We start from the raw sequence: 19,943 nt of genomic DNA on the forward strand, positions 1-19,943 counted from the left end.
TTATGGCAAATTGTTCAAGCTTTGTTACAAATTTTGTATGAAGCAGCTCCGCTAAGACGTTAGAAGCTCAGAGTCTGGAGGGGAGAAAAAAAAAAAAATCCAGCAGGACATACAGTAACAGGGACGTGCTAAAGAGTCCAGCTTCCACATACATTCTTGTTCTGTCACAGTCATTCTGTGCGCTGCTGTGAGATGCAGCCCAGGGCTCTGTAATGCTTTGTGTTTGTCACAGGTGATTTGTCCTTACAGCTGTGTTTCTCTGTGTGGCTCTTTGTAAACCGAAGCTCTCCAGAAGCAAAGAAAAAAAAAGCACAATAACAACAACAAAAAAAGGGAAACCCTTCACTATGCAAATACCTGACAGACTCTTGCCTGGAAACCTGGATGTGTGTGTGTGGGGGTGTGTGTGAGAGAGAAAGAGAGCGAGGGAGGAAGAAGTGTGTGTGTGCTTTTACTACATCCGCTCCAATACAACATGCCCTCAGCTGGTTCCTGTGTGTTTCTCCAGTTGCACTAATGCTCTACGCGACGTGGAATTGGGTGTGTGTAAAAGAACTTGCACATAAAGTCAGATTTTTTCATTAACTTATGTTGGTGGAAGACTCTCTAATGAAGCCCCTATTGTTTATATATCCAGGTGCAGCAATAAAAGTCTCTTTGCATGGTTCCTACAACGTCTTTCACACTAAATTTTATTTTATTTTTTTACACTTATGCTGACTTGGGTAATGAAAAAAAAAAAATCTAATTGCAGACTTTCCTAGAATTTTCATGACTGCGCAGGAACAGTTTGTTCAAGACAGTAAAATAAAACTTTGGACACATGTTAAATAAATGTGCGCTGTTTCCAGTATTTCCAAGGTCTATTTATTTTCTTTATGTGTCTGCATAAATAAATGCATTTGACTGAATGCAAATATCTGCACGCTGTTGCGGCTTTGCCCACTTTTTAGCGTTTCAGCTTAGCAAATTTGCACAGAGTACAAGGTGAATTTTGGCCAAGGTTTACCTCGTTTAAAGGTAAACTCGGCGCTTTTATGATTCTTGTTTGCGCAGAATTAGAGCGACTGACTAATTAGGATGCAGTTTTCAGCTGCAGAGCTTTTCCAAATGAGGCCCTTCACATGCAGCGGGCTCCTCTACCTGGTCCTGCTGCTGCTTGGCCAGCTCCATCTGCTGCCTCTGCTTCTCCATTTGTGAGGCGGCCAGCTTCTTCTGCTCCTCGTGCGCCGCCAGAAGCTGCTCCCTCAGGCTGCTCAACTGGCCAATCATGCCCATGAGTTGGCGCTCTTTCTCCGCCAGGCTGTCTGGGGTACCTAAAGGGCAAAAAAAAAAAAAGGAGGAGGGGGGGAGATGGGTCAAAGGTGAAATGTTAGCACTTTGAAGAAGAGTACAAGACTCGGCTAAGGTTTCGCTAAGAAACTTTTTTTCCCCCTGCTCAAACGTAGAATATAAATTAAACCAACAATTTGCCTTTGTGTGGTTAGAAAGTCCTTCGTTCAGTGGAGGCGTGAGGGATTTGCAAAAGTATTGATACCTTGCAGGGCTGAAGAGATTGATTGGATTAATCGTGATGAATCGATTGAAATAATCATCAACTAATTTAGTAATTGATTAATCGCTAACTATTGGATACAGACTCAAAAAAAAATGACTACCCGCTGAAAGAAAACACTCAGAGCAGTAATTAGATCAAAACTGTACATCTTTTTTTTTTATCCAATTATTTATTTGTTAATCCAAAAAAATAATCATTAGATCAGCTGTACTGATATTGAGTCAAGCAGATGCATCTTTTGCTATAAATGGTCAACATTCACTAAAGGAATGCTACCAGTGCATCTTAGGCAATAAAATGAAATATAAGGTGCAGATTTTTAAAAAAATGAATCATCAGAATGATTGATAAAACTGTTGTTTACTAAAATGATTGTTTGCAACCTTGTAAACGTCTTTGCATTCTGACACAATGTAACCTCAAACATCCACCTATCTTTATTGATGCCAACGTAGTGCAGAATTATGAATGGAAATATATTCAAAATTGTTTAAAAATGAACATCTGTGATCAGGAATGTTCCCCTTCGTGATGGGATTTCGTTTGGGGCCCGGTAACAAATCAATGCTGCGCCCCAAATATGTTGAAATGCCACATATCGCTTTCCTTCCCTTTGCCAATTATACAATAATGTGTGTTTTTCTTTCACATCAAATCCTAATAAAATACAGAGGAGTTTGTGGGAAAAGTTTAAAAGGTATGAATGCCTTTAGAAAATCCTAGTTTCTAGACTTAAAACACCAACAAAAAAACAAAAAAAACCAACAAAAAGCATTAAACCCCAGTAAAAACATCCGTGGCTTGTTGGTTAGATTTATATATGGCTGGTTTGGGGGTTTGAACAGCAGGGGGGAGCGTGGCAGTGGAAGATGTGCTTTGATAACGAGCATTGGTCTGCTCCAGAGTCGCACAACCAGATGTTAACCGGTTTCCCTGGGAGGCAAAAGGCCGGCATCAATTAATCAAGTCCCATCCATCATCATCATCTTCATCAGCTTTACCGCCTTATTGAAAGAAGGAAAAATAAATCTGGCGGAGGAAATATTTGTAAACAGGCAAAATGTGGTGGGGAGCAGGAGCAGGAGAAAAAAAGAAGCACAAAATAAAAAAGCAAATGTAAAAATCAGAGCCAGATTCATACGTTTCACAAACAAAAACCGATCCGCAGCCAGGTTTGGGGAATTTACATTTCTCACTAAAAAACTGGAAGCCAAAAGCAAACGTATTTGGTTTTCCGCAGAATTACGGGGACATTTGGAGACTGAGCCGCAGCTATCAAGCTGTATTTCTGTGTGATTAAGCTTAGGAGAGAGGGAGAGAGAAGAGAGGGAGAACTGAGCAAAAGAGTGTGTCTGGTCTGTGTTTACTCTGCAGTCAGCCAACCTCCTTCTCACATTTAGCATGGCCTGACCTTTGACTCCTTAGATCCTGACATAGCAGCTCCATTACACACACACGTACACAGGCCTCCACACAAGGCCTAAATCATTCAACAGGATGTAGTTATAGGGAGGCACACTGAGGCCCAATCAGCACGAGTGTGTGAGTTCTTGTCTGGTCATATGTACTCATGTTTGCCTACATGCCTTTGTTTTAGCGTGTGTGTGTGTGTGTGTGCGTGTGGAAGAGCACAATGCCTCATTGTTCCTCGGCTGCTACCTTTAACAGGACCGCATTCCTGCACCAGTCAAACCAGATGAGGAAGAGAAAGGGAACAGAAAGACGGCGGAAGAAAGAAAAAGACAACACGATAAAAAAGAAAAGGAGTAAGGGATGGATGATCCGCCCTTTGACCGCTAGAGAAGGTGGAAGACGTCCATTTGTCCGCCGCCTCCTCCTCCGCTGCCCACCGGCAAACCCCGCACCTCCTCTTCCTCCCTTTTTCTTCCCCCTTCTCCCCCCCGCGCTCCATCCATCCGCCAACAATGAACAATAAAGGCAACTGTCGGGAGCGCTGGCCGCTGGAAAAATAAACACGCCGCTGTCCTAACTCACAGACCCACCTTTGTAGAGCCAGAGAAGGAGAGTGTGTGCATGTGTGGTGGTGGGGGTGGGCGTGCTCGCGTGTGTGTGTGGAGCTAAAGCTGACCGAGACAAGAAAGGGCCTTGTGTTAAAAACGTTAGGCTGTTCAAACGCGGGGTGAAGGGGTGTGGAGGAAAAGGGCAGAAAGAGGGGGGGGGGGGTCGCAAAGGTGAAACGATGGATCAAAGGAGGCTTTTTTGTAGGGGTTAACCAACCTTCCAACACAGACGTGAGACACACACACACACTCTGAAATGTAGTAAAAAACCAAAAGCTTTATTAGCTGCGTTTCCATTGAGCTTAAAACTGCGCAAATTGGAATTCAATTAACAGAAGCAGAAAAGAAGCTAGCGTTTTAATTAAACAATTTTTGCGCCAGGAGGAGGTGGTTGTTCAGCTGCAGGTGTGTTTTCATTTACCTTAAAAATGTGCAAATTGGAATTATGAAACTAAATTTGCTTTACGGAAACACGCCGACTCATCTTTTTCGCTGAAACGTTTTTTGCGCTAGGATGAGGTGCTTTTTCTGCCGTATTGGAATTAGCGTGTTTCGCTGCGATGGAAACACTTTTTTCCCATAACACTAATCAAGCGGATGTTACTACTGGTGGAAAAGACAAAGAAGACGACAGGACGTGGTAGGAGTATGACAACGCGGCATGTTTTTTAATGACTTATCGCATGAACAAACTTATTCACATTTGAGTTTAATTAACAGAAAGGCCTTAATTTTTTTCTTTAAAGGTTAAAGGTTTGTTTTGGGCTCTAGTGCCCTTTATTTGAAAGTGCTAAGACCAAAAAGCAGGTAAAGAAAGAGAGGTGAGACATGTGGCCGGGAATCGAACCTGTGACGGCCGCGTCAAAGACTAAGGCCTCCTTATGTGGGCTGTGCTTAACCCCTGTGCCACCACAGCACTCTGGAAATGCCTCAATTTTTTCGATATTAGCTGAACATCGACAAAGTTTTGTGCATGTTTGTAATAGAAACGCAGCTAGTGATTCTGGTGGGGAGAAAAAAATCTAAACTTTTCACACTCTGACCCTCTTTTGAGTATCACTTATCAGTAAACAAGAATATTTTCAGGACAAACTAGACCAGATCTCTTGCTTTTAGCTCCTCTTCTACTGACCCCATAAATCAGCCTGCATCGCCTTGTTTCCTCCGCTGCTCTGAGGCAGGCAGTCAGGCGGATCAATAACTGCTTTCCTCCACGGGTTAACACACATTCTTCCTTAGGCAGATTACTCCATCCTGTGATTATCAGAACCAAGACCAACTTTCTCCTTTCTCGCTCCCGCACACACACACAAACTCGCAGCCTCCCTCACGTACAGGATAATTAACCAATTTCCAACAATGTAATACTTGTCACCGCGCTCCTACCGCTAATTAATGACCCCGGCTGCGCTGAAAACTCCTCGCGGGTGAGACGGGAGGGAATGAGAACGAAGAGACGCAGCCAATAGATGGCGGAGCCTCGGGTAGGAAAGTGAAGGAGGAAAGACATGGAGGACAGGATGGAGAAGAGGAGTGGAGGCTTTTCAGGTTTCCAAATTTCTTCAGTGTCTGACGCCGCAATTCCGGTTTTTACTGATTCCAATTTAATTCCCAACAGGAAAGGGCAAAATTCATGCATTCAAGTACATGTCCCTCAACATTTACATGGTTTTAATTTAACTCAAAAGCGCATTAAAGTACATGATCTGGATTTAAAGAATGCTGGGAGTTATTGGTTGTGATATATAATGAAATCAAGGGAAAACTGGTTGATTCCAGGCGCTAACTGGTTGATTGGTGCAACTTTATTCAAAGAGTTTTGTCACCAACAACTTCATAAGTTATTTATAGACAATATTGTAAGTATTTATTGTGGTCAGGTCATTAATTCGCTAACAGAATTTAATGTTTGTAGCAACCAATAAGTAGATATATTCTATACTTCATAGTTTTGGAGCCGTTTTGACCATCATAACAATAAGTCATTGTTGGCTGGTTAATATATTATAGGTCCAGCATTCAAAACTATTTTTAAACATGTGATAGTGCAGGCATTTATGCAATAATATACAAATAAAACTGCTTTTATTGGAAATGAGAGATGTTTTTAATCAAAATTGGAATAATGGATTTCTTAATCATCAAATTCATTTATTTAACAATATACAGCAGGAAGAACTTAAACATTCATCTTTAAGTTGACTGTTGTTTATTAGTTAGTTGGGTATTGAATTAATGTCACATTTGTTTCAATTTATGGAACATAAGTTCTGCTACCAGCAGTGTTCATATTTTCGGTGAGCTTTGAATTTAACGAGTCTGTTTTTAACCTGGCCAACCTGAACACCAGGGTGCGCTCAGCTTCTTGTCATCAAGCTGATATTCATAGTGCACATGTTGAAAGTCTAATAGTTTGAAGGAAGGTGAGGTAAATCAAAGCCAGGACAGACATCTTTCTTTCCACTCGTCACCATCTACTGAGACGCGCTTGATGTTAATGATACTCCTCTATGTGAACATTTATTCTGTCTCTCCACTTCCATGTAACGGTGAGTGCATAGAGTTTGCGATGTGAACCGCATGGGGCCTTTTACCAACGCCTATGGAGCAGGAGGCGGCGGCGGCTCAGAAGCACTTTGTTCCCGGCAAAAAGTTCTTCAGTGGAATTTGATTTAGGGGAGAAAAAACCCCCCCACATACGTGAGAGAGCAGCGCAAACATCTTCACTTTTCCACACACACAACATTACGTAAGTACGCAGACACACTCGTCGTGGGTCCAGCAGATACGAACTTAAACAGAGGCATGCATATATTGCTCCCCAGCTGCTGGTGTGCGGCGCGCCAAGCGGGAAGCCCCTCCGCTGAAATGTCAGCGCGACAGGGAGCTGGAAGAGGGGGTTTGATCAATGGAGGCCCCCTCTAGATGGCCAGGCCCCTCAGTGAGCCTCTTTGATTACATATTGCTTTGCTTCCTAATGAAGTTCAATTACTGGAGGAGAACGACGGCTTTGCCCCGAAGTTACAGGGAATAATAGCTGCTCTCCTTTACCTTTCTCTCATCTTTTTCTCATTTCGGTCTCTGATTCCTGCATCCATCCGTCTTGGATATTAAGTAGAGGTGAACTTCAGAAAAAAAGATGGACCCACAAGGACGTAGTTAACTTTATGACATATAGCCGAGGAAGCGGGCGGTTTTACTTAACATATTTTTGAAACTTTAACCTGAATGCCTCCCTCACTCTGAAAGTAATTGACTGATGAGCCAATAAACAGAACGTGACGGTTATTCTTTTTGAAAATGCGCCAGCTGGTCCGGCTTAGTCATTTCGATACAAAATCCACAAGATGGTAGGGATGTTTGAATGGTTACCAAGAGAAACAAATCTAATGGGTTTCCCACGGTTACCATTACTCCACTAAGCTGAAAGTGATCGATAACGTCACATCCAGTTACAACACTACTCAAAACGCAGCGTTTCAGAAGTTAATTAACTTAATAACTAACATCTACATGACAGTTTAAGCAAGTTAAACAGAACTTTCTCAGCTCCATTTGTACAACTTTGACACCCTCAACATATGCTAAGCTCATCAACCGTAGATTTTACCGTTACCAGCGTCTCCAAGCAAATCCTCCATAAACATGCTTTCACAGTAACTGAATTTGACTTTAAATGGCTTTTCAGCGCACAATAAACCAACATTTTTGTGGGGAAGAATTAAATGTCTGGGAATGAAATTTTCCAGAAACAGTTACTGCTTGTAGCTTTGACACAACGTAATCTTTCTCAGCCACAGCGACACATCACAAAACAAACAAATCAACCTCAGAAGAAAAGCCTTTCTGTCAAAAATGTTAAAACGGCAGATGAACAGATGCAACTTCTTACAAACTTCAAAATAAGAGCCTTGGGGATCTAAGCTGACTTACTAATAGCGGGGTTTATTGTGTGTTTCGGCTGCAGCCTGATATTTATGCATGAAATAAAAGGCACTTGTAAAATTTAAGAATCGCTTGTAAAACACTGAAAATGATCTTAATGCTGTTAATATGTCATGAGTTAAGCTCAGCAGACAGAAACTAAGCAGTTACACATTTGCTCACCCAATATGCACTAGAGTGTTTAGTAATATTAGAGGTAAAATACTTTTTGCACAAATCTCACTGGGGTCACCCTTCACCGTCTTAAAACTATGAAAACCAATCTAGTAAATTGATAAAGTATATTCTGTTGTCTTCATGTGAATCTTTACTAAAGTGCCATTTTATAGCATAATAAAGTAGCTACATTAACCCCAGTTGTTATAAAAATGGTGTATCAAATATGACTTAAAAGAAATTTTACCTTGTAATTTAATTCCTCTGTCTCTTTAAAAACTCCTGTTCTTTCTGAAGCTCCATTACATCATTCCTTAATAAACCCTTTAACAATGTTTTTAGAAGGGTTTCACTCAGAAGTAGCTCCTATAACGAGCTCAGCAGATACGCAGTTCCACCAAGTGTTTGCTAATTGCTGCTGGCTAGTCTAAAGGAGCTGAGTGAGGGCATCCTGGGGGAGAGCTGCGCTGTTAGATGGAGCTTTGTCCTCGAAGGCGGGGCCAGGTGTTTGCACAGCTGCCTCCCATGGCGGTTGATGTGATTTCTCAAACAGGCATAAAAGCCTCGAGGCAAAACTCCAGGCATGTTTTTGATGATGAAGTAGCATTATAACATGACGCAAAGCTCAAAAAAGTCAATTTTACAAAATACTGTCTCTTTAAATAATCCTATTTTATTCATACATGTAGTCCCACAGACATCTCACTTTAGAAGACAGCCTGTGTGTAGGTGAGAGTCAATATGTGAAAAATAAAAAACACGTCACTTTTACTACTACTACTACTATTATTGTTAATGATTGTGATAATTATAATGTTACAAAAGGGTGATTTTTGGAAGCATAAAAATGTATGCTGTAAACAGGGTGCTTGCTCACTGTTTTGACTTTTTACTCATTCCAGTCATTGTGGTTAATTTGTATAAAACAAAGCTGAGCTCATCCTGGATTTTCAAAAAAATAATAAAAAAATCTATTTTTCTGATAATGCAACACAAAGTCCAGAACTTCACTTTGTATGGATTCAGTGGTCATTACCGTTACATAAGCGTTGCTTTATGCCGTTGTTATTTCCTTTTGCCGTACCTTTAATTTCTCCGATGTGCCCTGAGCCCATGGCCAAAAGTTTATCCTTCCAGTCCTTTGACAACAGCCTCTCAATGCTGGGGGCCTCTGTTTAGGGGAGGAAGGGAGGAGGTCGGGGGGTGAGGGTTTGCAGAGGAGAGGGAGAGAGAGAGGGATTCAGTTGGCTGGCCAACATGACAATAAAGCTCATTTAAAGTCCATTTGCTGTAATAAAGGCAGCGGCGGCTCAGCCTAATGGCCGCATCAGCAGGAGAGAGAGGGAGAGGGAGAGAGGTGGAAGGAGAGAAGCTGATAATCGAAAAGAGAGCAAATCTGAAAAACAAAAACAGGCGAGCGAAAGGGAAACGAGCGAGAGAGGAAGAGAGAGACGAGTGGAGGACAGAGAGACAGACAGAGAGAGGCTTTTTCTCCCCTCTCACCTGCTGCTAGAGAATCATTAGCCCTGTGGGCCCTGAGACAAAGAGGGCCTTAATGCACCCGCCACAATGGACACATTATCAGCTAGCGCTTTGTTTTCAACACACACTTCACACAGTCTCTCTCTCTCTCACACACACACAAAAAGCGCTGCACGGGCACACACGCAGAATCTCTAATTATGATTCTAACTGTGGTCACAATTCTGCCCAGATGTACACACACACACACACACGCACAGCGGGAGGAGTGGAAATGTCACACAGGAGAGCATGTGCATGGAGAGACTCAGTCCTGAGTGTGTGCATATAGACCGCACACACACGCACGCACCCAAATCAGAAAGTTACACACAGTGGTGGAAATAACATTTTAGTGTGAAGTCTTCCTAATCATTTACAGAGAAACAAACTGTATTGAACACTTCAACACCCTGGAAGTTTCTTCTAAGCGTTTAAATGACATAATTCCAAACTTTAACAGAGCCATGCCCAGCAGCTAAAGCAGAAACACCCAGTTTACACGCTGACACACATGTATTCATCATCTAATGGGAATATCTAAACCAATACCTGATGGTTTGCTTCAGCTTACAGCAGCTGCTAATGTTAACTCGTCTTAAACTCACAGTAAGCAAATTGTCACTATTCTTGTGAATCAGTGATGCATTGAGCTGCACACATCATATACAAACACTAATAAATTCATAAGTCACCACACACAGTCCTAAAGTTTAAGCGCATGGTTTATACCTGCATATTTTCATGCAGCCGATACAAACATCTGTCAGCTGGGTTTTGATGCGGTGAACTGGGCTGCTTTCATGTTTTTTTAAAGAAACTCAAAAGTCAAGTTGGACCATGAAGTACAACATCAATCAGACTAATGACTGTTCTACACTACAAGCAGTCCAGCTTCATAAATTTGACTGGCAACTAATCAGATGAGCTTGGAGAAAAACATTTCAATATATTATTTTAACTTGATTGATTGAAAATCAAAGAATTAAAAAGTTATGACTTAAAATGTTGAAAAGCACTGATTTAAATTACAGTTAGATTTTTATAAAACCTTTCCCCCCCCATATTTTTAAAGACACAAACACATACAAAAAAAATGCTGAGGGGAGTAAAAGGGGGCTCAGAAGGAAGGACCCGCCCAAGACACTATTCGACCAAGGATCGCCCTTGTAAAGGCATCGATGTTATAACCAAAACAAAAATCCAGGTTTATATCCATGTTGAGCTGAACAGCTGTTCTTCACATCCATCCATCATATTAAACAACATTATTTATTTTACTACCAATCAAAAACTGGATTCCTAATGGTTCCCTTTAAGCCGTGGAGGTATCGTCAAGAGACGAGGATGGCGGAAAATGGAAGATTTTCAGGATTCAGTAATTCCTTCAGTCACACACACACAAATCAACACATAAGGGACTAAAGATGTTCGGGCTTGGCAGAGAAACACACACTCACGCACACACACATTGTACCTCCACTGTTATGTGCCTCCAGCTTCCCCTGAGGGTCCGGTGTTGTCCCTTTCTTTTGGCTTTGAGACAAGTGCATTCACGCCTTGCTGATTACCGTGGTCGCACACTCCCAAACACACACACACACAGTCACACACACACCCGCACACGGTCAAAGATCAATACTGAAGTTCAAACCAGGCCACCTCTGACTTTTCCTGTTCATCTCGCCTTCGTCCTTGTCCTGGCCTGTCCTTGTGTTTGCCGCGTTGACAGAGATTCAGTCCCTGACGCACCCCACCACCCCTCCCTCCCCCGGTGCTTCTCGTGTCCCTCGGGCTGGGTGGGTAAGAGGGGGGGGTGTTGTTTGGCTGAGCGATGAAGGTATGAAGCAGGAGGAGAATGTTTGTCTAAAACAGGGAGCAGTGAGAGAACACACTGCAGACTCCTGCAGCTCTCCCCATGTCAGCTGTCTTAGCATCACCCCAACAGGTGCTATTAGCCCCTGCACTCCTTCTTGCTTTCTCTCCATCCCGTCTCCCCCCGCCCTCCTCCACCATCCCTCTTTCCCTCAACAATGACAGAGGCTTTTAAGCCAAAGAGCTTTGACAAGTGAGCGGGAACAACAAATGGCAGTGTCGCCCGTTCTCTCTCCGTCTCCCTCGCTCTCCGTCTCCATCTCCTAGTTATTATTTTTATTTATTAACAGGGCTGCAGCCATTGTCCCCGGTGACAGGCCGGGGCCACTTTAACTATTAATAAAAGCCAAGAGGCTCTTTCATTGTGTGGCGGACGGCAAAAAGGGAGGAAGTGGGCTGGGGGGAGCTGGAGAGGGAGGCTGGAGAAAAGAAAAGAGGAGCTGAATCTTTTAGTGAGCTGCTGAATGATGCGGTGAACCTCCACTGTTGCCCAAACCGCACTAAAAAACACCAACATACAAACTTCTGAATAGGTTGGAACTGTCACCTTAGAAAATGTCACTCTGACTCCCAGCTATTAGCTTCTCATCGCTGCTGTTTTTGGCGCATTAGAATGCTGTCAACCTCCAAATGTGCTTTCTTAGCCGACTCCAGACTCCCCGACAACAACAATAGCCATCGCGTCTGGCGCACATGGCTTCCAGAAAGCCTCCTTTTCACCTCTGCCACATTCACAGATTCAATACTTTTATCTTCCATTTCAGTGAGCAGAATGAAAACATCTCTTCTACTTTGTCCTGCATTAGAGTTGGGGACATTTGAGGCTAAAAAAACATCCAGCCGCAGATATATTTGTCATGATCCCTCGTAAAGATGTGTAAAAAAAAAAAAAAAGTCAATTTGGGCATCACTCCCCTGCCTGAACACTCAATCACAATCACATGATGTATTTTTTTCAATTACAAAGCACTCTACAAAGAACTCTAGACAGGTTACTAGGATTATTGAAAGAGAAAAAGGTTTACAGAACGACGCAACGCGGCAAAACTCCAAATATACATTTGTGATGGTAGGACAGAAATGGTCATATTCTGGCATGCTACAATGACCAGGTGCCCATAAGTTGTCACTTCTTGCTGTGCCTCTCTCACGACAAGCTCCTTCCATCTATCTCCATCAGTATCAAACTTTTAAAAACGGGCAATTTAAGTCTTGTAATTTGTAAGTTTTTTTTATTATTAAAAAACATACTTTCTAAAGTTGAAAAGCACGTTTTCTTGTCTTCCTTATTTTGAAGCCTGGCTTCACCAGGTCATATTTGTGCCACAGGGGGAACAGGAAGTCATGGATTACTAAACGGTGAGAGAAAAGCTTTTTTCCAGACATTCTTAGAGATTTCTGTACACTTGACGCCAGTGATTAAAAAACAAGCAAACAAACAAACAAAAACAGTTATTAACCTCGAATTCTTTGTACTTAATTTAAACAAAAATAAACAGCATTAAAAAAAGCAGCCAACTCATTTGTCAGAGTCTGAATATAAAATGAAAACGGCACAACTCTTTCCATGAAACTCACAAACTCCTCCCTCATCTTCTGGCGAGTGGCATGCTGCCTGCTGGGGTGTGTGGGCGTGCGTGTGTGTGTGTGTGTGTGTGTATGGGATGGGTGTATGTTGGCGGTGAGGTGAGGTAAGTGTGCGGAGTTTGTTGCCCACGCTGGGGCGGGAGCTGCATATTTCGCGGGGTGGGGTGCTCTAAGCAGAGGGCGGAGATGGGACACCCTCTCACCTCGGAACAACAGTAATGCCAACACGCTCATGTTTAAGCTAACTTATCGAAGATCACCCTTCCTATTTATATCCTGTCTAAAAAAAGTATGTTTCTTGTCATCTTGTTCCAGTTGCTTAATTAGTCTTATGATGAATAAAATATCACCTCTCCTGATGTCTCCGTGTCTCGCTCAAATTTTTCCCCAAAATGTATTCCCCACCCCCCCGACTTCTCTTAGCATATCTCTAAACACCTTCTCCATTTCTTTGACTTTACAGCACATCTGATTTAGTCTCTCGTTGTTTTTTTGTATTTTCCACACAAAATTATCAATGGGAGACGTCCTGATTGGAATCTCGCTCGGCTGAGGAGGATTCTGGGAAAAGCAGAATGGGGGAAAAAAAAAATGCTGACAATAACTCTGGACTCCAGTGCTATTATTTTGGCTCATTGGCTCAAACAGAGTCAAGCTGCTGCCCTGCGGCTGAGCCAAAACAACCCCGTCCACCTGCCGAGAGAGGGAAACCGCGTACATATGTGTGTCACGGCACCCCACCCCCCACCCACCCAACCCCCATCCGGGCTGTTTCGGATCCATGGTGAGAGGCGCAACCTCTGTCCGTCTCACAAACAATATCGCCTCTCTTGCTTTCTCTCTCTCGCTTTCTATTTTTCCCCGTCAGACGTTTTGCCTTGAGTCACCCACAAGATGCCAGCTCCATTTTTCCTATTATCTCATATTTGTGAAGACTTTTAGAGAAAAAAAAAAAGGGAGGGAACAGAGGAGGAAAAAAGAGGAGGTGGGGTGGGGGGGAAAGTAAGACGGACAGAAAGCTGGGGCTCTCGCGCGCACAACAAAGGGACCTCTGTGCCAGCGCCAGGCCCAGCCAGGCTGAGGAGAGGGTGGATGGTGGAGGAGGAGGAGGGTCCACAGGAAAGGGCCCCGGCTTGAGATCCCCGAAAACAGTCTCCACATTGACTTAAGCCTTGGCAGCGGCGGAGGGAGGTTCCAGCGACTCCACCTTTTTTCATCCTTCTCCTCCTCCACAAACACAGTAAGGGTCAGCGTTGAATAAGCAGCTATAGGAGCACGGGTGGAGTTTGTCTACGACTGCCCACCCCGAACAGTGAGGCATTGAGCCGGCAGGCAGGGAGGAACGGGCGATAATATCTGATTGAACACACGCTCACCGCTGATCAGAAACAAAACCATTAAAAGAATTCAAACAGAGAGTTTCAGAATGAATCTAAAGGAACATTTTACTTTTCTTATTTTTAAACACCATGACTGCACCAGTGAGACCTCACCCATAATAATCTGGGTTACACAATCGAAAAGGAAAATTTCAGGACGAGAAACGCTGTACTGGGAAGCACACCTGAATGCGCACTAATACATTATACAAATTACAACTAAATTAATTCTTAAAAATTTAGTTATTAAGAATGAAGGACTGAAGGACTATCTGCACTCTTCACTGCAAAAGTACAAAATCTTACCAAGTATTCTTTGTATAGATTGAAATAAGACAAAAATTAACTTTTCATCAAGATATAGGAACTTATTTTAGGTCAATAATTCCTTTGTATTGATGAAAAAATACCAGCTTCATTGGCAGATTAATTTCTTGTACTTTAAGAAATCACTTACTTAAATCCAGCTTCTATATTTTGCCAAAATGTTAGTTGCGAGTTAGTTTTGTCTTATTTCAAGTGTACTAAAATTTTTGCAGTATAAACAAGACAAAAACTATTCGGTAGGATTTTGTGGTTTTGTTGTGTAAAACGTTGCTTCCTTCATCCAAAAAAGGACGTGCTGCTGTTTGAATGATAGAGAACAGCTTACACCTCACAGACAAAAATGACTGAATGATTGAATGTTTAATACAAGATTTTTATTTATTTATTTTTTTCCCAAAAATCAGATGCTCATTTATTTACAGCCTGTTGATGCTGCTCAGTCTGGCTGTTCCCTCTCGTCGTGGCGGCGGCGGCGCCAACACGCTCCATTACGAAATGATGATGTTGATATTTTGATGATCAATCCATGTCTGGTTGAGCTGGGCCATGTGTGTCTGGACACATTTTTCATCGATTCCTTCTAAAGACGCTCCAATTGATCCAAGCCCTGCCAAGATTATGGGCAGTCTTTGGTAAGAGAAAATAAATAACTTATAATGTAAAAAAAAAAAAAAGAGGAGTCATTTTGGTGGTTTTGAGGAGAAACAAATAGAGAGGAGATGTATCAAAAAGCTTTTTGTCCAAGCCCACCCTTACAAAACCACCTCCGCAAGGTTAGCAGCTAAAAGTACCAATTACTGGCTTGTTGTTGGGGAGAACAGCGCTTGGCAACAGTGGCTTCGGCGTAAACATTAAGATCCCTCTCCTTGCTCTCTAACCCCTTCGCGGTGCTTCCTGAATACGGCAAAGAAAGAGACGGGAAGATGAAGGTCCACTGCGTGACTTCTTCGTTCAGAAGCAGCTCCGGCTATTAATAAAGCACCCAAGAAGAAGCTGAAAGAAATCAGCTCGGGTTCACACAGCGTGACGTGACAGCAACTTCGTGAGATTTGTTCACCTTTTTGGGCGACGCGACAGGGGACATATGGTCGTCCCCCTGGAAGAACGTCTCCAAACACATTTAGGGGCGGCACACCTGTTAGCGGAAAACTGCGAGCGTTCACACACAAAATCGCTTGCCAAAACACCTGAAGTGTGTCTGGGAAGCAGGTTTTATTTCTGTTAATTTAAGAAAAAAAGAGGGGGAAAAAACAACCCCCCTCGCGTCCCGATCACGCTAATACGAGGCGACTGTGGTGTAAAAATATATACACATAAATTTTTTTTTTTTAAAATCATTCAGCTATCACAAAACAACAGATGTAGCAGGATATTTTTTTCCACCCTAATATTAGGGATTGTAAGGATGTATAGCAACAAGCTTCTATGAAATCCGACGCGCTAAGAATAGGCCGCAACACATAAAGCGAAAATTTACAAGGGTGTCAGTCAACAATTTAATAAATTGAAAATCCATTTATGTGAATGCGGAGCTCTGCCCTTCACTCCGCTGCCTTTTCCCTAACAGATGGTGTTGTGGGTGCTTATGTCCAATTTGATTTGAACCAAACCCTCAGCCAATTTTTACACTGGCATGAAATCTCAGCGAGCCAGATCCACACACTGGCAGTCAGAAATAGCAGCGGAGAGGGCGCGACATTGTGAAAGAACGATGAAGGGCAAAATCTGGAGCGACATTTGAGAAAGTCGCAGAAAAACTTTCCCTGTTGTTTCACTCCGGTTGTTTGTTTTCTCTCTCTCCCTTCTTTTGCGTGTTTTATTTTTGTGCTGGGCTGGTAAAATTACCGATGCTATCTTAATGCTTTCTTTTTTCTTTTTCCCTTCGCAGGAGACAGAGAAATGTTCCTTTCACACACACAAGCGCACCATTTTCCCAATTGCCTCCATGACCTCCATTATCATTAAATGGCGTTTGATAGCATCGAGACATTTGAATCCGCTGTGGACTAATTCTGCTCAGGCCTTGATAGCCGCTGCCACAGCACCTTATTAGGGACAAGTTATGGGAGCAAAAGCAGAAGCCATTTTCATTTTACTGCCTCATACTTTACAGGCTGAAGTGTCAGCTGTGGTACTGATAACCACTGAATACGGCCCACTAATTGCCCGGTTAACAAACACGGCCTCTTGGAAGACTTTTGAATAGATAATAGAGACTCCCATGCAACAATGGGTCATGCTGTGTTTGAAAATGTATGAATTCATTGAGGATTGTTTCTTTTTTTTAAAAAACTGCTCTAACAAGTAAATGATAGTGTTTTTTTTGTTTTGATTTTGTTAAAGAAAGTTTGAAACTTATGTCTTTAGGTCTAATTTATTCCATGAATAGCATATGGCTAATCATTTTCCTGTCCACAAACTGTCCCACTTGAACTGTGGATCACTGCAGCTCCTCCAGAGTTACCAAGGAACATTCGCGCCTGTCTCATTTTGCTTCCATGTTTAATCAATTAATCAATCAAGTTAATTTGTGCAGCACATTTCAGCAACAAGGCAGCCCAAAGTGGTTTACATTATAAAAACACAAAAATAAAAAGCAACAAAACCGACAAGTCACCAATTGAGAAACCATTTGAAGATGGCACATTTTGACGAATGCCAGGTATTATGGTTTTGTCTTTATTTAAAGGAACTTCATGTTTCAGCTGTTTAGATGGTGGGCTGATAGGTGCTCTGTTAGATGTTCAAAATATTAGATTTTATGACCTAATATTGCTGTAAAATTCTGCAGAATTTTATTCTGACTGGTCTGCTTTGTACATCAATCTTCATGCTCTTTGTTCACTACTTTAACCTAACAAAAACCCTCTGAAGACTTCACAGAACAACTGGATTTACTAATCAGGCAACTTTTGAAATCAATTGGTTGCACTTCGATGTTTTTAATTTTAAAAACCCTAGTATCTGCCTCCGCATTACAACTATGGCCTACTTTGTGTCACGTAAAAGCTGCTTACAATTCTCTGAAGTTTGTAGTCCATGTGATTAAATGTGAAAACATTCAAGAGGTAGGAAGACTTTGCAAAGCGCTGCAAGAGGTCAAACGCAGGATCATGATGGTATCTTTTAACCAATCCATGTCAATCCTGCAAATTAGGTTTGAGGGCAGGGGAGTGGGATAATTTACTTATTCGCAAACCAAAATGAGATTTGCGTTTCACTCGATGCTTACACTTAACGGAAAAACTTGATTTACATCAACGACCTGTGGAAGAGCCGATCAGATAAGCCACCAAGAAGACAAAAAAAAAGAAGAAAAATTGTCATACCGAAGTCAGGGCGAGGAGAGGGTTAACGAGTCGAGGGCCAGCGCTGCGTTTTTAATGCACGCACATCTCTCCCTGTCAAAAGCATCCTGTTAAAGTCGACCGAAGCGTGTACACGGGCTTGTAGGGGTGTGTGGGTGTGTGTGTGTGTGTGTGTGTCGTCCACAGTGGGCTCGGGCTGCTGTAATGGAAAATGACACTTGCAATCTGTCTCGTGGCAATAACCCCTCTTCAGCGCTCTTGTCTCCGCTCGGCGCACGCCGGCGTGCGCGTGCACACACCCACACCCACCCTGAATGGTTCTGTCACTGTGGCAGCCCTCGGGCCGTCCTTGTCACTGCACAGCTTTATTGCATCATTTTAACGTGACAACAAAAGAACACATTGTGTATTAGGCCCCACTGTGTAGAGACGGGGAATGGACCCACGCATTAACCACGCTACACACACACACACACACACACACACACACACCCCAATGTTTTCACTCTCGAGTCATGACATTTTCCGTCTGCCTGTCAAAGCAATGACAGAGAGACAGGCAGAACAGCAAGGCACTCCTGACACACTAATGCTGCTTTGCATGTTGGAAGTCTTTTCAAACTGTGCTGAGCTGTGACTTTAACCTCCCCTGTCGGCGTGGGGGCGTGCGTGCGTGTGTGTGCGCATGCGGAGCTGATGGGTGAAGACTGTTATTTCTGATGCTATCATAGTTTTGGCCCTGTCTTTGCGGTTTGATTGACAGTTGGCTTGGCTTTCGCCGTTGCTTTGCTGGACGGCGGAGGCGGGGCCCGCCTATTTCGGTTAACGCGAACACTGTTGACGAGCGCAAACAGACGCGCATGCACACACTTCTCCCTCTGTTTATCTGCCTTGATATCCCTCTCTGTCTCTTTTTTTTCGTCTTTTTCTTCTCAGTGCGTGTGTGTGTGTGTGTGTGTGAATGCGTGTTCCATCTGCGCCATTGATCGGACCGAGACAGAGCGCGCCGTAGAGTCTTAAGAATAGCCGACATTGTCCCGTGCGCTGCCTTAAAGACAGGAGGACGGGACATGTGAAAGCCATTAGACTGATAGCAACAACGGCCCAAAGAGCGCTGGAATGCCCCTCTGACTAACGTGCGTGCATGTGTGCGCGCGTCCGTGTGTTTGTGTTTGTGGACGGTTGGAGCCTTACGAGTCACTGTGCTCCAATTATTCACTCATGTCAATGTCTCTTCTTGTAAATCTTTTCCTACTCCCAAGTTTTGCTGGCAAAGATTTCACCGCTTTTAGGCGAACAGAAAAAAAAAAAAAAGTTTGATTGGTTGTGGAGATCTGCCTCGTCAATATCGGGTGATGCTGCTGGTTAGGTCGCATTCAGATCATTTAGCCATCTGTGGCTAACAAATTGGAAGAGAACTCAGACAAATTAAATGACAATATCAGACTTAGGGAAAGAACTTGGTGTTTTCTTTTTTTCTTCTTGGCATGTTTGCTTTGATTTGACTGAACAGAAGAGAGAAAGACCAACAGGAAAAACAGAATGCAAGAAACATGCTTAGAGGCTCAGTTAGCATAGAGATGAACGAGAAACTCGGCCAGATCTAAGTTTGAAGTTTCGGATGAATTTTCAGCAAGTTGACCTGTTTCACCTGACAATGCAACAGAAATGTCATGGCTGCCATTTCCTGAAGAGCTAAGAAGTTTGGACGAGATTCAAAATCTCTAAACATTCAGCATGAAGGGATAAGAATGCTAAACTTCATGGAACATGTTTTAGTTTAATTTAGTATTTTTAGAGATGACACATCTTCCTGGTTTATACTTAATCCTGTATTTTTTTCAGGTCTGACCTGCCTATTCTGATATTAACTGATTATGCTTTTCTGTTTTTGCCTCAGGTCTAAGAAACAAATCTGCTCCAGATTGCTTGACAAAAATGGAAGTTTTTCATCAAACACCCAATGAAGAAGTTGCTAAAATATCCCTCTTTGTGCATCAAATTGTTTCCCCGAGAACCTTCATCTGATTATCGTTAAACTAAAAGTGTGTGTTGTGGGTTGATGCTTTTACAGACCACAAAACGGTGGGAGTTGTTAGTTTTCCTCACTTATCTTCTTCCTATGCATACATGACTTCATTGGACACTTCATCCTCCCCACTCCATTTGTCCTTTGACGAGACACCCATGACTCTTTGAGTGGGCTAATGATCTAACGTTTGGCTCACGAGAGAGTGTAGCCTACAGTGAAAAGTATGATAGCCTT

The 19,943-nt window shown here is 42.7% G+C and overlaps 1 protein-coding gene across 8 annotated transcripts in view; it reads right to left on the bottom strand.

Moving 5' to 3' along the window:
- The window catches only part of sox5 (SRY-box transcription factor 5), a 109,654-nt gene that overhangs the window by 45,699 nt on the left and 44,012 nt on the right, over positions 1-19,943 (bottom strand). For 7 of the 8 annotated variants that reach the window (XM_028020792.1, XM_028020791.1, XM_028020795.1 and 4 more), the window contains exons 4-5: positions 8,765-8,851; positions 1,144-1,316 (exon numbers count right to left, since the gene is read on the bottom strand). In XM_028020792.1, the coding sequence (XP_027876593.1) occupies positions 1,144-1,316; positions 8,765-8,851 (260 nt within the window). The remainder of the gene's footprint in view (positions 1-1,143; positions 1,317-8,764; positions 8,852-19,943) is intronic. The other variant, XM_028020793.1, reaches the window with a different exon arrangement.

The sequence above is a fragment of the Xiphophorus couchianus genome, chromosome 6, assembly GCF_001444195.1.
Source record: "Xiphophorus couchianus chromosome 6, X_couchianus-1.0, whole genome shotgun sequence".
Taxonomy (NCBI): Eukaryota; Metazoa; Chordata; class Actinopteri; order Cyprinodontiformes; family Poeciliidae; genus Xiphophorus; species Xiphophorus couchianus.